At 37.3% G+C, this 19,554-nt stretch overlaps 1 protein-coding gene across 4 annotated transcripts in view; it reads left to right on the top strand.

Annotated features, from left to right (window-relative positions):
- The window catches only part of LOC114647259 (beta-TrCP), a 268,372-nt gene that overhangs the window by 162,735 nt on the left and 86,083 nt on the right, over window positions 1–19,554 (top strand). For all 4 annotated transcript variants that reach the window (XR_007934027.1, XM_028795911.2, XM_051922177.1 and 1 more), the window contains one exon: window positions 6,088–6,319. Coding sequence is in view for 3 of the 4 variants with exons in the window: in XM_028795911.2 (XP_028651744.1) it covers window positions 6,088–6,319 (232 nt within the window). In the remaining variant the exon portion in view is untranslated. The remainder of the gene's footprint in view (window positions 1–6,087; window positions 6,320–19,554) is intronic.

The raw sequence follows: 19,554 nt of genomic DNA, 5'->3' as shown, positions 1-19,554 counted from the left end.
AGTCATCAGAGACAGGAATCTTAAGAGTGGCATTCTCATTTTAATATTTCCTATACTTTCCACAAGGGGCTACATTTTGAAATTTCTAAAGACAAATATGGTACACGTGTACCTGTTACTGATTGTTTTGTCTTTGTAGAGTAATATATTACTCTACTTTTCCCTTTTGTATTATTAATATGTAGCCTTTGTCAGAATGCCTCATCTCACAGACTTACCACAGTTTATAAAGTATTGTACCATATAACTTCTCCCCTCCTTACCTTCTACATTTATAACCTCAGGCAATTAGGTGTAGTAAAAGACAAGCAGGAGTTATGTTACAATGTAATTAATGTATTAGTGATAATATAAATAATAACAATATGCAAAATACATTTGAATATTGGCAACCATACAACTTGACAAATGGTGATGTGTAGTTTCAGGCGGCACACAGACGTGTTAGTTACTTAGAAATGTCTCTAGTTCATCTGTGGTCAGCTTTCTTTAGAACAGGCCGCATGCCAGTCTTAATATGGCTGCCGAGCTGTGATCTTCTATGTGTTGTCCTTTTCAGTTCATGGTGTGAGATGGTCTTTCATCAGTTTGGTGAGAGAGAGAGTGAGGTAAAGCAAGCAAATTTATAGGTTTTCTGTCCAACCCCTAGAGCCAATAGGGCGTCATGGTACTTAAAGGCTTCTGATGCAAGACAGTTCCAAACAGCCATACTTCAGACCAATGGGGGGGGGGGGGGGGGGGGACAGAATACCTTCACACCTGCCCTCCAAACCATGTGTTAAGCTAAAGCTTAGAAGTTAGGCAGCCTGGCTTTCCTGTGGGGGTTGACTGAGGGACTTCAGCAGATAAATATTAGTCAAACTTGTTTGAGGCAATTCCCCCAACCCTGTCGTAAAATTACAAAGAGACTCATTCCTTAAAGGGGGAAGGGGTTCTTAAACCATCAAACCATTGCTGTTATTATCTATAATGTAACACTAATATTACATTGCTTTGTCTAAGTTACAAATAAAGACATACAAAATATTTATCAACTTGTATACAAAATTTCACATCACAACACTGATCAAATATCCACTTGCATAACCTGTACATAATTATTCTCACACATTTCATAACTACCTGGAGTAAAACTTTAACCTGTTAATGTTTTTCTAAAAAGTATACATTTGTATAATTATTTTCAGAAACACTTCGCTTTCGTAGCTGCCATATTTATAATACAGTACAGTAATCCCTCGCTATATCGCGCTTCGACTTACGCAGCTTCACTCTATCGCAGATTTTATATGTAAGCATATTTAAATATATATCGCGGATTTTTCACTGGTTCATGGACAATGGGTCTTTTAATTTCTGGTACATGCTTCCTCAGTTGGTTTGCCCAGTTGATTTCATACAAGGGACGCTATTGGCGGATGGCTGAGAAGCTACCCAATCAGAGCACATATTACGTATTAAATAAAACTCCTCAAATATATTGTGAGCAGGGGGGCTGTTCACACCCCTAGAGGATACGGATGCTCCTCAAAAAACGCTGAAAGACTACCTTCACATTACTCCCTTCCTTGCTGGGCTTACTTGTGGCTGCTTTGTCACGCGATATGCTTCCCGCATAGTGCTTCGCATACTTAAAAGCCCAACCAGCACCTGTTGATTTTTGATTGTTTGCTTTTCTCTTGCTCTGACATTCTCTGCTCCTGATGGAGGGGGTGCGAGCAAGGGGGTAGCTGTTCTCACCCCTAGAGGATACAGACGCTCGTCTAAAAAAATGCTGAAAGACTACCTTCACATTGCTCCCTTCCTTGCTGGGCTTACTTGCGGCTGCTTTGTCAAGCGATATGCTTCTCGCACTGGGCTTTGCATACTTAAAAGCCCAAACAGCACCAATCGGTTTTTAATTGTTTACTTTTCTCTCTGTCTCTTTCTTTGACATTCATACTTAAAAGCCCGAACAGCACCTATTGATTTTTGATTGTTTGCTTTTCTCTGTCTCTCTCTGACATTCTCTGCTCCTGACGCACACTGTTTTGAAGAGGAAGATCTGTTTGCATTCTTTTAATTGTGAGATGGAACTGTCATCTCTGTCTTGTCATGGAGCACGTTTAAACTTTTGAAGAAGAGACAAACGTTTGTTTGCAGTGTTTGAATAAAGTTCCTGTCTCTACAACCTCCTGTGTTTCTGTGATCCAAGCTTGACAATATAAAAATAACCATATAAACATATGGTTTTTACTTCGTGGATTTTCAGCTTTCGTGGGGGGTTCTGGAACGCAACCCCCGCGATCGAGGAGGGATCACTGTATATATATTTTTAAACATCTCCCTTCATTTCCTACAAGCAGATATTTCGATTTTTCTAACATGAAATTAAGAGCCTTGTACGAGCAAAGTTATCAAGATATCTGCCATTTTTGGTATTTCATTTTGAGATTTTTGTTTTCCCCAAATAGTGTCTGGAATCTTATTTGTCAACAATTTGTCTTCTATAGCCTTTTACCCCCCTTTAAATATTATTAAAGAGTATCTGTGATATCAGAGGTTTATCATTCTGACTTATGGGTGATACTTCAGAAATTTCTGATACTGAGTGTAGCAGTTCTGGGTGACAAATACTGGTTAGGGAAAGTGTCTAAATAGCAGCTCTATTATGGTAAAGATTTATTGAAATATCTACAATAGTGTGTTGAAACAGTGTTCAATGCTATTGTTCTGGGAACTGAGATTCCAACAGTCCACATCCCATGGTGTTCAAAAGTTAACCAGAAATCTTCAAGAGTTAATAGACCAAAGTGTTTGTCAACACTAAAAGTTATGTCAGTGTATGTTAAGTAGTTTCTTGTTCAGGGAATTTCTTAAATATTCATCAGTGATATCTCATGGTGAAATGTACAAATGTCCTGGCACCTGATGTATTATGCCTTGCATTGAATTCATACTAAAACATGGCATTTGTGCGAAAGTAGAAACTGTGTGTAAGCAAAGTTCTACACACGTTCCCATTATAAATCCCAATCAACATGAATTTTCACACACATGCTCAAGCCTACAGCCCCACCTCGACTCCTCCCAGAATTTTGCCTATTTAAATATACAAATCAATATAAATAAATATAAATGGCCCCTCCTCTTCAGTGTTTTGTTGAAATTCAATGGCAGAAGCACCTGTAAAAAGAAGAATTTCAGCAAATGCGAAATGAAGGTCCTGCTCAGTCAAATGTAGGCAAGGAAAAATGTACTGTTTGCTGGCATAAGCAGTAGTATAAGCGACAAAAGGAAATTGATTGAGTGGCACAGTGTGGCGGAGGACCTCAGAAGTTCAGCTTCAGAAAGTTGCACAGTTCCTGAAATAAAAAAGAAGTGGTTAGATATCAAGTCGATATGAAAGACAAGTCGCAGCCCACCATCTGAGTGTCAACACCACTGGAGGAGGTAACAGAATTCCACTGATCACACTTTTTGAGCAGTGAACTTCTGCAATTTTTGGTCAGATACTTAAAACTGGCATTTACATTCTGCTAATTACATGAAGTTGTAACACTGTTTGATTTGGCTGATCATTTGGTGGGTCTGGGTCAGCTTCATCATACCGCATCTCTTTAGGTGCGGGCAAGCCACAATTGTGTGCCTCATTAAGCAGCACGCCACATGCTTGCACAATGCGACACACTTTTCTGTGGACTATAGAGCAGCACTCCACCAATCCTATCCAGGCAGCTGCAACATCCTTTAACACTAGAGCCCCTGAAGCCTACAAAAAAAAAGTCGTAATGTCGTCTCACCTTAAATTCCTTCGTACCTTTTCATCAGTGTCTTTGTTTGGCAAATGTGTCAATCAGCACAAACTGCAAGCAGCCTGCTATCCCATCCCCCACTGAAACAGCTGAAGTGAGACGCAAAATTCTTAGAGCTCAAGTCTGTTTATTTGGATGTGAGGTGCCTTGAGTTTTATAGGGTAAATAATATATCTTTATTTGGAATACATACATTTCATGTGTATTCCATTTCTACAACGATCTGGGTAATTGTAGGATGACAGGAAATTCAAGGCAAGAAATGTTGAACACATAACTAAAACAGAAACTTTTTTCATATTATAGTAATAATTGATAAAATGTTTATGTGAAATGTATAATGTGTGAAGACTGAAGGTCAAATGTCAAATAAATACTTTCACAAAAGGTATAACAAAACAAGTGCGCTTTTATTCAAAAATATAACCAACGAAAAAGAAATTATTCAATTTACATATTGCTGTCAGAATGTAAAAACTGAAGCCAATTATCGATTGCATGGCTGGTTTAGAAGTAAGAATGTCTCCTTCTAAATCAAGAGGTTACAAGTTCGATCCCAGGTGTTCCCCACATTTTCCATTTTGAGCAGTGAGCTGCTATTATTATTACTATCATATAATAAAAACATACATTTATTGTATTGGTGAATTCAATACCAAACATCCTGGTAGGCCATGGAACACCACTGCAGTAGATGACAGAAGAGTACTTTTTCACTTGTGAAGAAAACCCCTTCCAACCATCGGTCAGATGAAAAGCCTCTCCAGGATATATAGATATTGTTGTCTCCAAGATGACCATAAATTCAGAGTGTATTCAGAGTGTTGACCAGAAGGTGTAAACTACTGGTATGCCTTAAGAACAGAAATACCAGGTTATATTTTGTTAAGATGTACATTAAACTTGTACAGTTTTGGAGCATCATCTTATGAACAGATGAGATGAAGTTTCTCCAGTATCAGAATGGTAGAAAGAGAAAGGTTTGGAGGAAAATAAAGTGACAACTCCATTATGTTAAGAATAGCACTTCCAATGTGAAACATGGTAGTGTTGTGGCTTGGGAAAGTGCAGTTGGTACTGGAACTTGTTCCTTTGTATTTACTGGTGAGGTCACTGCTGATAAAGGCAACTGGATAAATTCTGAGGAGTACAGAAAAATCTGCTCAGGTTGAGCAGAATGCATTAAAAGCTCATTGTGTGGTGCTTTACACAGCAGCAGGGCATGGACACAAAGCATACTGCTTATGCAACCAGAGCATTCTTCAAGACCAAAAAATGCAATGGTCTTGAATGACCAAGTTGACCACCTTACTGAAATTCTGCTGAGCATGGGCTCAACTTGCTGAAGGCCATACTAAAGGCAACTAAAAAAATGAAATAACGAACTGTACATGGGTGCAGTACAGGCTTGGCAGAGCATCAACAGGGAAAACACCCAGATCCTGGTGATGTATGTTTTTCCATACTTAGCAGTTATTGACGGTAAAGAATTTATGAAGTATTAAATGTGACAGTTATATTTAACATTAATTTCTCCAGTTACTTTTTGTTCTTTAAAATATCAGATTCTATAACATTCAACATTTTTATGTAAACACACTTAATGCAGAAAATTTACACTGAAAGCTCCTATCCTTTGTTTCATTTCATATCAGTTTGTTTGGGCTGAGAGTCTGCTAATAACAATTGTGTCACTGTCCACAATTAATAATTGCACTGTATAATAGATATTTGAATGTATTTGTATGATGTGTTTAGACTAAAACCATTTTTATGATGTCATTATTAACTGTTGCAGGAATTTAAGGTAGATTGAAGCTTACAAAAAAGTTAAATGTTATCTATACGTTTTGAATATATATTGCTGAAGATCAATAGTTTAGACTGTGTTTAAATTGTTAATCACACAGTGAGTCAGGTGTGGGAAAAGTGACCAAAGTCAGTTTGTGACAGTGCTTCGATTTAAAGTAACATTAGAACAATTATTATTCAGTAGGTGTATGATGTATAAATTATTTTGGATAAAAATGTTTCAGAACCAAATTAAAAAATTAGGCTGGTGCATTTAGAGTAACAGTAAACTTAGACAGAAGCACTTCAGTATGAGATATTCTTTATGTTCATTTAATATTTGCCGCTTGCACTCTTCAACAATATGATAGCCATTTCTGAGACCCTTACCGTAGTTCTTTAAAGAGTAGTTAATGACATTAATAAGAGTGAAGATTTTAGCCAGTTATAGATACTATATGTTTCTTTATGCATTTTCAAATTATTCTTATTTTTATTCTAGGCCAAACTTGTCAACGGTACATCAAGTATGATTGTTCCCAAGCAGCGCAAGCTGTCTGCTAATTATGAGAAGGAGAAAGAACTTTGTGTTAAGTATTTTGACCAGTGGTCTGAATCTGACCAGGTGGAATTTGTTGAGCATCTTATTTCCCGGATGTGTCACTACCAGCATGGTCACATCAACTCCTACTTGAAGCCCATGTTACAAAGGGATTTTATCACTGCACTGCCAGGTAAATGGAACAGTTTTAAATGTGTGTTTTCAGTTCAGGTTTATCAAATATTTGTTTTCAGATAAGTTAAATGGCCAGAGGTTTTGAATTATAGGTCCATTTTTTATTAACATACTTGAATGCTTTGCCTTCTGATATATGTAAATGGATAAACTGTACAACTTAATGTGTAGATAGATAGATAGATAGATAGATAGATAGATAGATAGATAGATAGATAGATAGATAGATAGATAGATAGATAGATAGATAGATAGATAGATACTTTATTAATCCCAATGGGAAATTCACATTCTTCAGCAGCAGCATACTGATACAATAAATAATATTAAATTAAAGAATGATAATAATACAGGTGAAAAAAACAGACAATAACTATGTATAATGTTAAATATTAACGTTTACCCCCCCCTGGTGGAATTAAAGAGTCGCATAGTTTGGGGGAGGAACGATCTCCTCAATCTGTCTGTGGAGCAGGACAGTGACAGCAGTCTGCTCTTCTGTCTGTCTTCTGTATTGTTATATAGTATTTTGGGAGTAAAGTTTTTCTCTCCTGTATGTAAATTTTTATTTCTACAGAGAAGAACTGTAATTTTTGAATAAGTTGGGTTTATTTATTTATTTAAATGAGATGCAGAATAATAATTTTATATTATTAATGTATCTTGGCACCCTATCCTCTGTTTTAGGAGGGATCAATGTATGTGTACTTAACTGCTACCAGCAGCTTTCCAAGCAGTAATTTAAAATTGTATTAACTGAAACAATTATGTGTAATGTTCATATATCTTTAAATCTACTTTGAAAAAATGTACAAAATTAATGTTTTGTTTATTTGGAGTGTACAGAGTTTGAGGAAGAGATTTGTTTTGTAGAAATACAATCTAAACAATGAATTTAATTTAAAAATGCTTAATATTGTATTTCTTACCTAGGTAGGTTACTCTCCTTCATTTATGGTTCATTTGCATTATTACATAAATACTTTGCCAGGAAAAATGGTTTTGTGACTCATAAAACATATTCTAGTCCAATTATTATTTTTGCAAAGTAATTCAAAATAATTTATTGTGTGTAGTTTTCTGGAGCTGGATTAGAGGCTGTACTTTTTTAATACTATGTAAAAGTACATACCTGTAGCTCAATTTTTAGTTTATATTTTATGCCTCCAGTCTCATTAGTTAGGCATATATACTTTAAGATAATGTCAGTTTCAAAGATTATAAACATTATGAGAATAATAAAGCAATATTAAGAAATCCATGCCTTTATTTTCTGAATTTACATTTTTTATTTAACTGCGCCCCTCACCTGGAAAAGCAGTTTCTGAAAATAAGATTAGACATTTTTCATATATAGGTCACATAAATCTGTGTCTTGTTCCTGTAAACAGGAACAATGCTGTGGCAGGATACCAGTTCATCACACCAACATCCACATTCATTCACACCAGGCCAGTTTAAAAATGGTAATCCACCTGTACAAGTTTGAATAAACCATCTCCTCTGCTGCCATCCTATGTAATTTTGAAGTTTAACAGAACTTCACTAATTCATTAAACCGTTTATGTAGGTGAGGCACATCACTGCAAACATATTGCATAAAAGTTATATTTTGTATAATCAAAAGTTTAATGCATCATTAAAAGTAACGTTTTACTGAAAGTGTTAAACCCAAATTGCCTGGCAGTGGTTTCTTAAAGTTTTATTCTTCTACCATCTTAGACTTGAAATCAATGCAGTAGAGATGTCTGAAATTTGTCAGAGAATTAAATGTATACTAACTTGTCTGTTGTGTTAACATTTTTTTTTTAAATGAAGCATGCAACTTGCCTGGTTAGCAGTTTCTTAATTAGTAACCAACTGGAGACAGAGATATGGAGAGTTAAATAGTGAATAGGCTGAGAAAAAGAGCTTCTAAAATGCTTTTTGAATCTCTTTATTTTCACTCAGTATATTAAACTGCAGCCTTCCATTTACTGACACTCTAGAAATTACATATTTTCTAATAAACCACTTAAGCATTTATTTTATTATACTTAAGGTTTTAGCTTCATAAACAGTGCCACTGTTTCCACTTGGTGATTAGCAAATAATGTGTACTTCCACATAGTTTCAGAGTTATTGTCAAGATTCAAAACAGTTTTGGCTTGTGAAGCAGAAAAAGAATTGTCCTGTATTTCTTAAATATGCAAGCCTTTAAAAAGTTTAAAACTTTTATCTCATGGTAGTCTTTTACCTGGAAGAAACTACAGCCCTTCTAGTTTATATGAAAATTTCTTTGAAATGTTTTTTTATCCTTGATCTATGTGTACAGATGTTGGTGACAAATGTGGTTTGTTTTTTTAAATAATGTGTAACTTTTTTAAATAATTGTGTATATGCATCCTTTACATTGGAGTAATAAAAGCTGTCAAGAATTAAGTGCGTGGTACCTTTTGCAGTAATGGTAGGTTAGTAAAATATTTTTTATGCCTGTAGAAGTGTCAAGGTGGTTATGGCATATTGGTCATCATTTGATTTGTATAAGTTGAAAAAACTGCAATACTGTTAATATTTTGCAACAAGAACAGGGTAAAACTAAAATTTAGTGAATGACAAATAGAAGATATTTCAAGAATTTCAATGTCCAGCTCTGTGCAAACTATGTGCACTCAATAAAGCATTTGATATCTTCATTGTTAAATTTTGCTGCTAAACTGAATACAGACATTTCTGTACCATATATTATGAAGAACATTTCATCTGCTCACCTGTTGAACTATGAGTAACCTAATGTTTAACGTTGATGGGACTGGTTGCTGCTACTCGCTGGTAACTAGGCTATTGATTTTGCTATGACTGGTGATTCTGTTGGGATTTTTGCTGATATCTCTGCGTGGCTGTGTATGCTGTGTATACATTAGCTTCAGCCTAACCCCCATTTCGTTTTGAAACTTACCTGGTTTGTTCTCTGGATGCCTGAGGATGCCGGACATCATATTTCTCCCTCATCGGAGATACAGCCATTGTGGGTCCCACCGGAGATTCCGAATGAACGCCTCAAAAGGAATTAACTCTTTCTGGTCCAACTCTCGGCACCCTCCATGTAACACAGATAGGAATGCTGACCACAGCGTGTTAGCCAGCTTTGCTTGGTCGACTAACACCACTGTCAAATGTGACAGCAACAATGTCAGCTTCGGTCTGCTGAACATCCGCTCACTCACGAGGAAGGGACATCTCATTCAGGATCTCCTTATTGACTGTAAGTTTGACTTTCTCTGTTTAACCGAGACTTGGCAGCAACCTCAAGACTTCTCACAACTTAATGAATCCACCCCGCGGGGTTTGTTTATACTTGTCAACCCCATGCCTCTGGCCGTGGTGGAGGTGTCGCAATAATTTATTGCAAGAAGTGGAAAGTCCTGCCGTTGCCTGCTCCTGCTGTTAGCTCTTTTGAATCAACTGTGTGTAAATTGTCTGGGCCTATTCCTACCATCATTGCAACTGTATACCGCCCTCCTAAATCAAAATAATGATTTTTTGAACGATCTTGCTACCTTTCTTACCCATTCATCTGGAATTACTTCAAATATAATTCTGCTGGGGGATTTTAATATACACCTGGACAATATCAATATCCCTCTCACTAGGGACTTTTTATCTTGCCTGGAGAGTTTTGGATACCAACAGCACACTGATGTTCCTACCCACTGTAAAGGACATATCCTGGACCTGATCTGCTGCTCTGTTGTTGTTCCTTTTGATCTTACAGCAGATGAACTCACTATAACCTATCATTTTCTCCTTTCATTCAATGCTAAACTTACTTTTTCTATTACTAAGCTCCCCCATCTCATATCTTTTCATAGTACAGTGGAACCTCGTTTCACGACCATAATTCTGTCCAAAACTCTGGTCGTGAACCGAAGCAATTTCTCCCATAGGATTGTATGTAAATACAATTAATCTGTTCCAGACCGTACGAACTGTATGTAAATATATATATGTTTTAGTTTTTAAGCACAAATATAGTTAATTATACCATAGAATGCACAGCGTAATGGTAAACATTGAATAACACTGAGAAAACCTTGAACAACGGAGAAAACTAACACTGCAATAGTTCGCGCTATAGTGCTAGGAATTGCTCGCTAAAAACACTTTTTTTAATGAGTTTTAAGCACAGGGGAAAAAAATGAACATTTGAAAAATCCGTAATTTAATAAACCACCAAGAAAAGTAACATTGCAACAATGCAGGCTACGAACCGATCACTGTAAATAGAACTAAAAACAAAAACAAGCCTTCTCTACCTTATGCGTCCCTCGCGCTCTTTGTAGCGCTCCTGTGTGTGTGCACGCCTCTGTCTCCCGCGCCTATGTGTGTGTGCGTCTCTCTTTTGCAAGCCTGGAGCGCCTGTATGTGTGCGCACCTCTCTCTCCCGCGCCTGTGTGTGTGTGCGTACGTCTCTCTTTTGCGAGCCTGGAGCGCCTGTGTGTTTGTCTCTATAGAGCGCTCCTGTGTGTGTGCGCACACCTCTCTCGCGCATGCTCCTGTGTGTGTGCGTGGCTCTCTCTGCCTCGGCTGCCTGTGTGTGTGTGTCGCGCTCTCTCGCTCTCTCTCTTGCTCGCTGCACAGGAAATGCACAGGGAGAGACTGGACATGTACAAACCGAAAGGGAACCTGGCTTGTTCGTACACCGAGTCGTGAACCGAGGCAAAAGTTTGGCGAACCTTTTGGTCGTAAACCGAGTTGTACGTGTACCGAGACGTTCGTGAACCGAGGTTCCACTGTATTAGGAATATTAACTTGAATTCTCTGTCTTCTAGAATTTATTCCCAAATGGACTTTTATAATTTATCCACTCCCGTAGAATTGGTCTCATATTATAACACTTGTCTCAATGGTATTCTTAATTATCTTGCTCCATTAAAAACAAGATCTTTTTCTTTTTCTGCCCCCTGGTTTACGCCTCAACTTCGGCTTCTGAAAGCTAAAGGCAGGCAACTTGAAAGGTTATATAAAAAATCTGGACTCTTTGTCCACAAAGAGATGCATAAAAATCATGTACTCTATTACAAGGACTGTATAGCCCAAACCAAATCTAACTATTACACTCAGTTAATTACTTGTAATACAGGTAACACCAAGTCTTTGTTTTCACTACTTAGTAATGTTACACAACCTCCAGACTCTTTACCATCTCATCTTTACTCAACTGCTTTCTGTAATTCTCTAATGTCCTTTTTTTAATGAGAAAATCCAGAGGATACATCAGCACCTCGGTCCAGATTCTCTCAGTACTTCCTTTGAACTACACTTCCTCAGAAATATCAGGTCTCATCTGCAAATCTAAGTCATCCACTTGTCAGCTGGACCCCCTTCCTACAGTTCTGGTTAAAGCCTGCCTCCCCTCTTTGGTCCCTCTCATTTCTGCCATAATTCACTCTTCTCTTACTACTGGTATTATTCCCTCATCTTTTAAAACTGTTGCAATACCCCCAATGCTGAAAAATCCTGGTGCTGATCCTACTAACTTTAATAATTTTCGCCCTATTTCTTATTTGCCCTTTATCTCTAAAATTCTTGAAATAATAAGAGCTATCCAACTTCACTCCCACTTATCTCATAATAATCTATATGAAAAGTTCCAGTCTGGTTTTCACCCCCTTCACAGTACAGAAACAGCACTTGTTAAAATTACCAATGACCTTCTTATGGCTGATGACTCCGGTCTAATTACTATTCTCATCCTCCTTGATCTGACTGCGGCCATTGATACTATTTGTCATACCACTCTCCTTAATAGATTATCTTTGATTGGGATTACCCATACTCCACTTGATTGGTTTAGATCCTACCTTTCAGTCCGCACTCAGTTCATTCAGCTTAAAACCTTCACATCCCAACCCACCGCTGTTACTTCAGGTGTGCCCCAGGGCTCTGTCCTGGGGCCTCTTCTTTTTATTATTTACCTTCTTTCTCATGGCAGTATTTTTCGTAAATATAACATTAATTTTCACTGTTATGCTGATTATACCCATCTCTACCTTGCTAGTAAACCCACCTCTTCCTTTTCACCATCCTTGCTTGTCGACTGCATTGCTGAAATTAAATCCTGTTTTTCTTCGAATTTTCTTAAATTAAACAGTGACAAAACAGAGGTTCTCCTCAATGGCTCAAAATCATCATTATCCAAAGCCAATAATCTTTTACTTATTATTGATAACTCTGTTGTTTCCCCTTCACCTCAGGTCAAGAGTCTGGGTGTCATCCTCGACAGTACACTATCTTTCCAATCTCACATTAATAACATCACCCGGTCTGCTTACTTCCACCTACGTAATATTAATCACATCTGCCCCTCCCTCACTCCCCATACCACTGCCATTCTTGTTCACAGTCTTGTTACTTCTCGTCTGGACTATTGCAATTCACTCCTCTTTGGTCTCTCTAATAAATCTCTCCAAAAGCTTCAGCTAGTCCAGAATTCTACAGCATGAATCATTACTCGAACCACATCTATTCACCATATTACTCCAGTCTTGCAGCCGCTTCATTGGCTCCCGATTAAGTCTTGAATTGATTTTTAAATTCTGCTATTAATATTTAAGGCCATTCATAACCTTGCCCCTCCATATCTGTCCAACCTTCTCCATGTTTCCATTCCCTCCTGTAACCTTAGATCCTCTTCCTCCGTCCATCTGACCGTCCCTCTCGCCCGTCTAGCCACCATGGGGAGCAGAGCATTCAGCCGTTCTGCTCCGAAGCTCTGGAATTCATTACCTACCGAGCTTAGAAATACTAAATCATTTTCATCCTTCAAATGTAAACTTAAAACGCATCTGTTTAAAATGGCTTTTTCTTTATGATTACAGTGGCTTTGTTTGGTTTTATTTTTTATATTTTCTGATGTTTTAATTTGTTTATAATGTGTCTTTTTATTTATTTATTGTTCGGTATTCCTTGAGTTCTCAGAAAGGCGCCTTGTACAATAATCCCTCCTCCATCGCGGGGGTTGCGTTCCAGAGCCACCCGCGAAATAAGAAAATCCGCGAAGTAGAAACCATATGTTTATATGGTTATTTTTTATTGTCATGCTTGGGTCACAGATTTGCGCAGAAACACAGGAGGTTGTAGAGAGACAGGAACGTTATTCAAACACTGCAAACAAACATTTGTCTCTTTTTCAAAAGTTTAAACTGTGCTCCATGACAAGACAGAGATGACAGTTCAGTCTCACAATTAAAAGAATGCAAACATATCTTCCTCTTCAAAGGAGCAAACAAATCAATAGGGCTGTTTGGCTTTTAAGTATGCGAAGCACCGCGGCAGCTCACACCCCCTCCGTCAGGAGCAGAGAGAGAGAGACAGATAAAAAAAATCAATACGTGCCCTTCGAGCTTTTAAGTATGCGAAGCACCGTGCAGCATGTCGCTTCACGAAGCAGCTGCACAGAAGGTAGCCAACGTGAAGATAATCTTTCAGCATTTTTAGACGAGCGTCCGTATCGTCTAGGTGTGCGAACAGTCCCCCTGCTCACACCCCCTACGTCAGGATCAGAGAAAGTCAGTGCAAGAGAGACAGAGAAAAGTAAGTTGGGTAGCTTCTCAGCCATCTGCCAATAGCGTCCCTTGTATGAAATCAACTGGGCAAACCAACTGAGGAAGCATGTACCAGAAATTAAAAGACCCATTGTCCGCAGAAATCCGCGAACCAGCAAAAAATCCGCGATATATATTTAAATATGCTTACATATAAAATCCGCGATAGAGTGAAGCCACGAAAGGCGAAGCGCGATATAGCGAGGGATCACTGTATAAGTAAAATGTATTATCATTATTATTATTATTATTAAGTTTCCTTCCTAAAAACACCACTTGTCACCTTCATTCACTTGATACAGGAATTAAAATGTGCCTCAGTCATATTACAGCCAACTGCAGATTTTTACTTCTTGGGAGATGCTTGGCAAGACATCAGTGACAGGTCATTCAGTTACAATATTTTACCAAAAAAAGCCAATTTGTGGACGAAAAGATGATGACAGAAATTCGTCAGAGGAGTTACAGAACAGAAGAATTTCCCAGCTGTTTTTTTTTAGAGATTCATTGTTGTTAAATAAAAATGTAATCTTTATGTAGGGACTGTCTTTGATTTATTCTCCAAGTATAAAATGATACCTTATTTATATTTATAGTTTTTGCATAAGAGGAAATGATTTAGAGACAATGTCCGAGTTTCGGGAAATATATGTTTCTTCCGCAAAATCTTTAGTTGATTTGTCAGTGGATTAGTGTGAGGATTAACCCCAAAGCCTTTGTTTGTGATTTTATGAAAACTTGTTATAATGCTTCTTTATGACGTATGGCTACAGCTCTTAGTCACCTGGAGGAAAGTAATTGTGTCTCTCCCCGCACACAGTATTTCTCTAATGACATCTTCAGTAGTAGGAAGCTGAATGAGAAAATCAAAATGAAGGCAAAATAGCAGTCAAAACATGTCAGAAATATAATTCTAAAGAAGCAGGGATCCTGGAAAGGATACAAGATGATCTGAGAAACACATCACTGTTTATATCTGTAATTAGCAGTTTCTTCAAGCTGCATGGCAGTCTGTGTTTCAATATGTAACTAAAAAGTTAAATATTTTAAAAAAATTGTAGTCAAGATACCTTTAGCTATTGATGAATTTATTTTAATAGTAGAAGTAGATAAAGATATATTTCACATTTAGAAAGTGATAACTGTAGGCAGTTTTGTTTCAAATAATATTTAAGGTTTTCATTGCCGAAAATTTCAGATCAGGTTGGGGAGCATGCACTGGTACAGCACGTTGCTGCACCCATCTCACGACGAAACGTAGCCGTCCCCTTGATTTTATCTTGGAACTAGTGCTGGGCGGTATACCGGTTCATACCAAAAACCATTTTTTATTTTTGTTGTGATATGGATTTTTCTTATAGCGCAACACCGGTTTAAATAGCCTATACAACGTTCGGAATGTGGCGCAGAGGGAAACTGTTTAAGGGGGACCTTTTTTTTTTTTTTTTTTTTCTGCTGCACCGCTAAATACACATGCAACGGAGTACATGCGTTAGTGGAGGTATTGAATGGTGAAAAGGGACAGAGAACATTCTGAAACTGAAGCTGTAGCAGACGATAAAGTTGAACCTGATGACACAGAAGACTTTTGCTGAAAAAAGGAGCCACATCTGTTGTCTGGAGATACTTTGGTTTTAAAAGGTCAGATGTGGACCATTATGTTCAAATGTGTGAATACTGTTTCTATACTACTGGATAATACTGCAAGCCAAGTTATACTTGTTTTATTTTTTTTTTTTTCAATACTGTGTAATGTACTTGGGTACTGTGTAATAGTGTGATGATATGTTGACTTTATTCTCGACATTTCTACTTTATTCTCGCCGTTTATGTCATAAATTATGTAGCACATTAACATGGCTCGGGGAGCACTTAACGCAAAGCATTTAATCGCTTCGTGCTTCTTAAACTGACTTCCTCTTCCACTAAGAGGAGGCACTGGCAGCGATCACCACACAGAATACATTAATTTCATGATATTCCTGCTCCCTGAACATTTAGAATGCTAAGATAAATACTTGATATCATTTTCATGATGAAATGCATTAAAGCATGTATTAATCATGTGGGTGCATGGTGGTGTGGAGGGTGCACTGCTGCATCGCAGCAAGGGGGTCCCGGGTGTTCCCTGCCTTGAATTTGCATGTTTTTCTGGTGGGTTTACTCGGTGTGCTTCAGTTTTTTTCAAAGTCATGTAGGATGTGGAGTTTTGTTATGTTATATTGATCCCTGCTAGTGTATGTATTGGTCATATTCACCCTGCGATGTACTGGCGCTCTGTTCAGGATTTGCTCCTGCCTCGCAAACAATGCTTGCTGGGATGGGCGCAGCCCTGAATGGATGGCATAATTAAACATGTATAACGAAGATTTTTTTTAAAGTTCTGAACACTCCATGGTCTAAGCTTTTAACTAATTTTAATTTCACAAAGACGTTTATCGTGTGGTGATTGGTTATATAGAGAAAGAAAAAGGAAGAATAGGAACTGGGGGTTTGGTACGTCAGACAGAGACAGCACGCATGCAGTAAAGCCCACTCAGAAGATCGCAGATCACGAACCCAATATTTACACAATATTTTAAGTTAAACCTGTGAGCGTCATCACACCTGGCATAAAGTTCTCTACACTGAACGTACACCTGGGGACCCCTTACTGCGAGGGAGCAGCACTACCATGCATGTTTAATACCTGCTTTAATGCACTTCATCATGAAAATTTATCATAGCATTCTACATTTTCAGAGAGCAGGAATATCATGAAGTGAATGTTTTCTGTGCGCCGATCGCTGCCTGTGCCTCCTCTTAGTGCAAGAGGAAGTCAGTTTAAGAAGTGCGTAGCGATTAACAACTGGGTCGGGGAACACTTAACACAAAGCATTTAATGTGCTACATAACTTATGACAGGGTTTGAGAAAATCTAGTAAATTAAACATTGATTTTAGGATGAAGTTTAGCTTACGACATTCTACTTTAATGACAAAATTAAACTATGAGAATAAAGTGGAAATGTCGACTTTAATCTCGACATAAACGGCGAGAATAAAGTAGAAATGTCGACTTTTATCTCGACATAAGCGTCGAGATTAAAGTGGAAATGTCAAGAATAAAGTCAAAATGTTGATTTTATTCTCGACATATAGTAGTTTTTTTTTTTTTCTTCACCGTGGCCCTAATACGCTTCCGTAGGGCTATACCACAAATAGCATTATAAATGCAAGTTGCAGTTTTATTATTTATGTATATAGCTTAGCTTGAAGCAAGGTCCATATTAATGCAGTTTTCCTTAATTAAGGTTCAGTTGGTAAAGATGTCATCACCAAGTTGCACTTGTTTTATTTTATTTTATTTTAATTTGGTGAATATTGTGTGATGCACCTGGACTTGAAGTCTTGGAAGTAATAGTATTATTACTGGAAGTTGCACAATTATTTATTTTATTGTTATTATTTAATAATTTAAATATTATGCAGTTTAATGATGGTAAAGTTGTTTAAAAAGTCACTTTAGCGTGTCAGTGGACAGAGATTGTTAACATTAACAGAAAGTGTAGTTGGTTTACAAAAAATATTTACTATTTATTCCTTTTCTAAGACATGTTCAGTGCAATACAACTTTTGACAAGCACCTCTGGATACTTTACTAAGTGTAAATGCCTCTTTGGATGGTTGAAAATATGTTGTCAGAATTTTAGTTTAAGTTGTTTGCAAACTTTGTTCAATAAAAAGGCTCTATATTTTGACTGCATCTGTCATGCAATGTGATTCCTTCTCTTCATTTGTGCCACCCCCTCGAAAACTGTCACTTTATGGGGCCATGCAAACCTGTATTAATACTTGTGTGCACATTTTTTGTACAATGTACAATTCTCATGACAGTGGAATAGGTTATTCTTTGCCAGTAATTGCAGTGGAAAATGTGGTTAACATCCACTCATGCATGGGAAACAAAATACCGTCCAATACCGTGAAACCGGTATAATTTTGAAAAATACCATGATATAGAATTTTGGTCATACTGCCCAGCACTACTTGGAACCCTCTGCAGTCTGTCATACACAAATAGAAAAAAATATCAAACTACAGCAGTGGGTGCCTAGGTCAGACAGCCCCTCTGAACTTAGTTGCTGAAAAAGAACTGCACTTTTTACAGAAGCCAATGTGATGACAATTGCCATAATGACACAGGTGTACAAATCAGTGATAAATCATAGAGCAAGCTTATGGAAATGCTTTACACAAAAACTGTCATTTGTGGAAGAGTAACAAGAAAGAAGTCCTATATGGGCAAAAAATGTCATTCCCCATAAATGATTTACAAAATCTCACCTAGAGGATTCCACAAAATTTAGCAGAAAGTCTGGTAGTCTGATGAAACTTGTATGTGATTTATTTGTGGCATAACTCTAACAAACATCAGCAAGGTAACATTATTCCTGCTGTGAAATGTGATAGTGGCTAGCATCATGTTGTGGAAATGATTTTAAGCAACAGAAACTAGCAGTCTGGTCAGGATTTATGGAGAGAGATGCTACACAATACAGACATTCTTTAGGAAAACTTGATCTAAGCACACTACCGGTGCAACAGTGGAGTGACTTAAAAAACTGATGTCCTTGAGTGGCCTAATCAGAATTCTGACCTTAACAGTCATCTGTAGTAAGACCTAAACAACTGCTAGCACAGTTTGAGTAATTTTGCAAGGTGAAGTATGCAAATCTTGCTCCTTCACATTGTGCAAAATTAATAGAAACTTGTTATGGCTACTTGCTGTAATAGCTACAAGGGGTTATTCAACCAGGTACTGAACAGACATTTCAGTTCTTGGGATTTAATTTTTAAGTGGTTTATTATTTTCATTTCTTTTTCTTTTTACTTTACTGTGAAAGAAAATGTTTGATTTGCAATTAATAATTCCTACTTAAATTGACAAAAATCCCAGATTGTGACAATCCATCCATCCATCTTCCAACCCACTGAATCCGAACACAGGGTCACGGGGGTCTGCTGGAGCCAATCCCAGCCAACACAGGGCACAAGGCAGGAACCAATCCTGGGCAGGGTGCCAAACCACCGCAGGATTGTGACAATCATGTATGTGAAAATGGGTTGAGTGCTGAATACTTTTTCAAGACACTGTAGTTAACATGCCTTACATATCCATAGATTTATTTCAGCACAAATAAAGGTAAATACACAAATTAACTTTCAGACTATAATGCTATTATATATATATTGAACCATAAAGGAGACTATGTTAACATGTTTTAGTTTATTGCTGGAGGAATTGGGGAAGTGAAAAGGCTTTCAATTTGTAGACTTAGGGGTGCATTTATGGTTGATTGCTTTTGTAGGTTACTGAGCTGAAAGTTAAGCAAAAGTTAAATAAAAACCGCAATAGTTCCTGTGTTATGCTATTTTAAGGCAGTGATATTAATTTGTAATTTTTCTTTTATAACCTCCCCTTGTTATAGCATTGCTATTCTGATTCTTGTCACAGTTATGTAAAGCTTGAAATTTTAATGAGAAAATTTTCTTTCTTCTATGCTTTTTGTTCCTATAATCAGTATTTTGTACATCTAGGGCTCAATTTATTAAAAGTTTTAAATAGTTAATTGTTGATTCAGTTGTCAATCCAGTTGAACTGTTTA

Source organism: Erpetoichthys calabaricus, chromosome 2 (assembly GCF_900747795.2).
Source record: "Erpetoichthys calabaricus chromosome 2, fErpCal1.3, whole genome shotgun sequence".
Lineage (NCBI taxonomy): Eukaryota > Metazoa > Chordata > Cladistia > Polypteriformes > Polypteridae > Erpetoichthys > Erpetoichthys calabaricus.
This window is presented reverse-complemented; position numbering and strand designations above follow the sequence as displayed.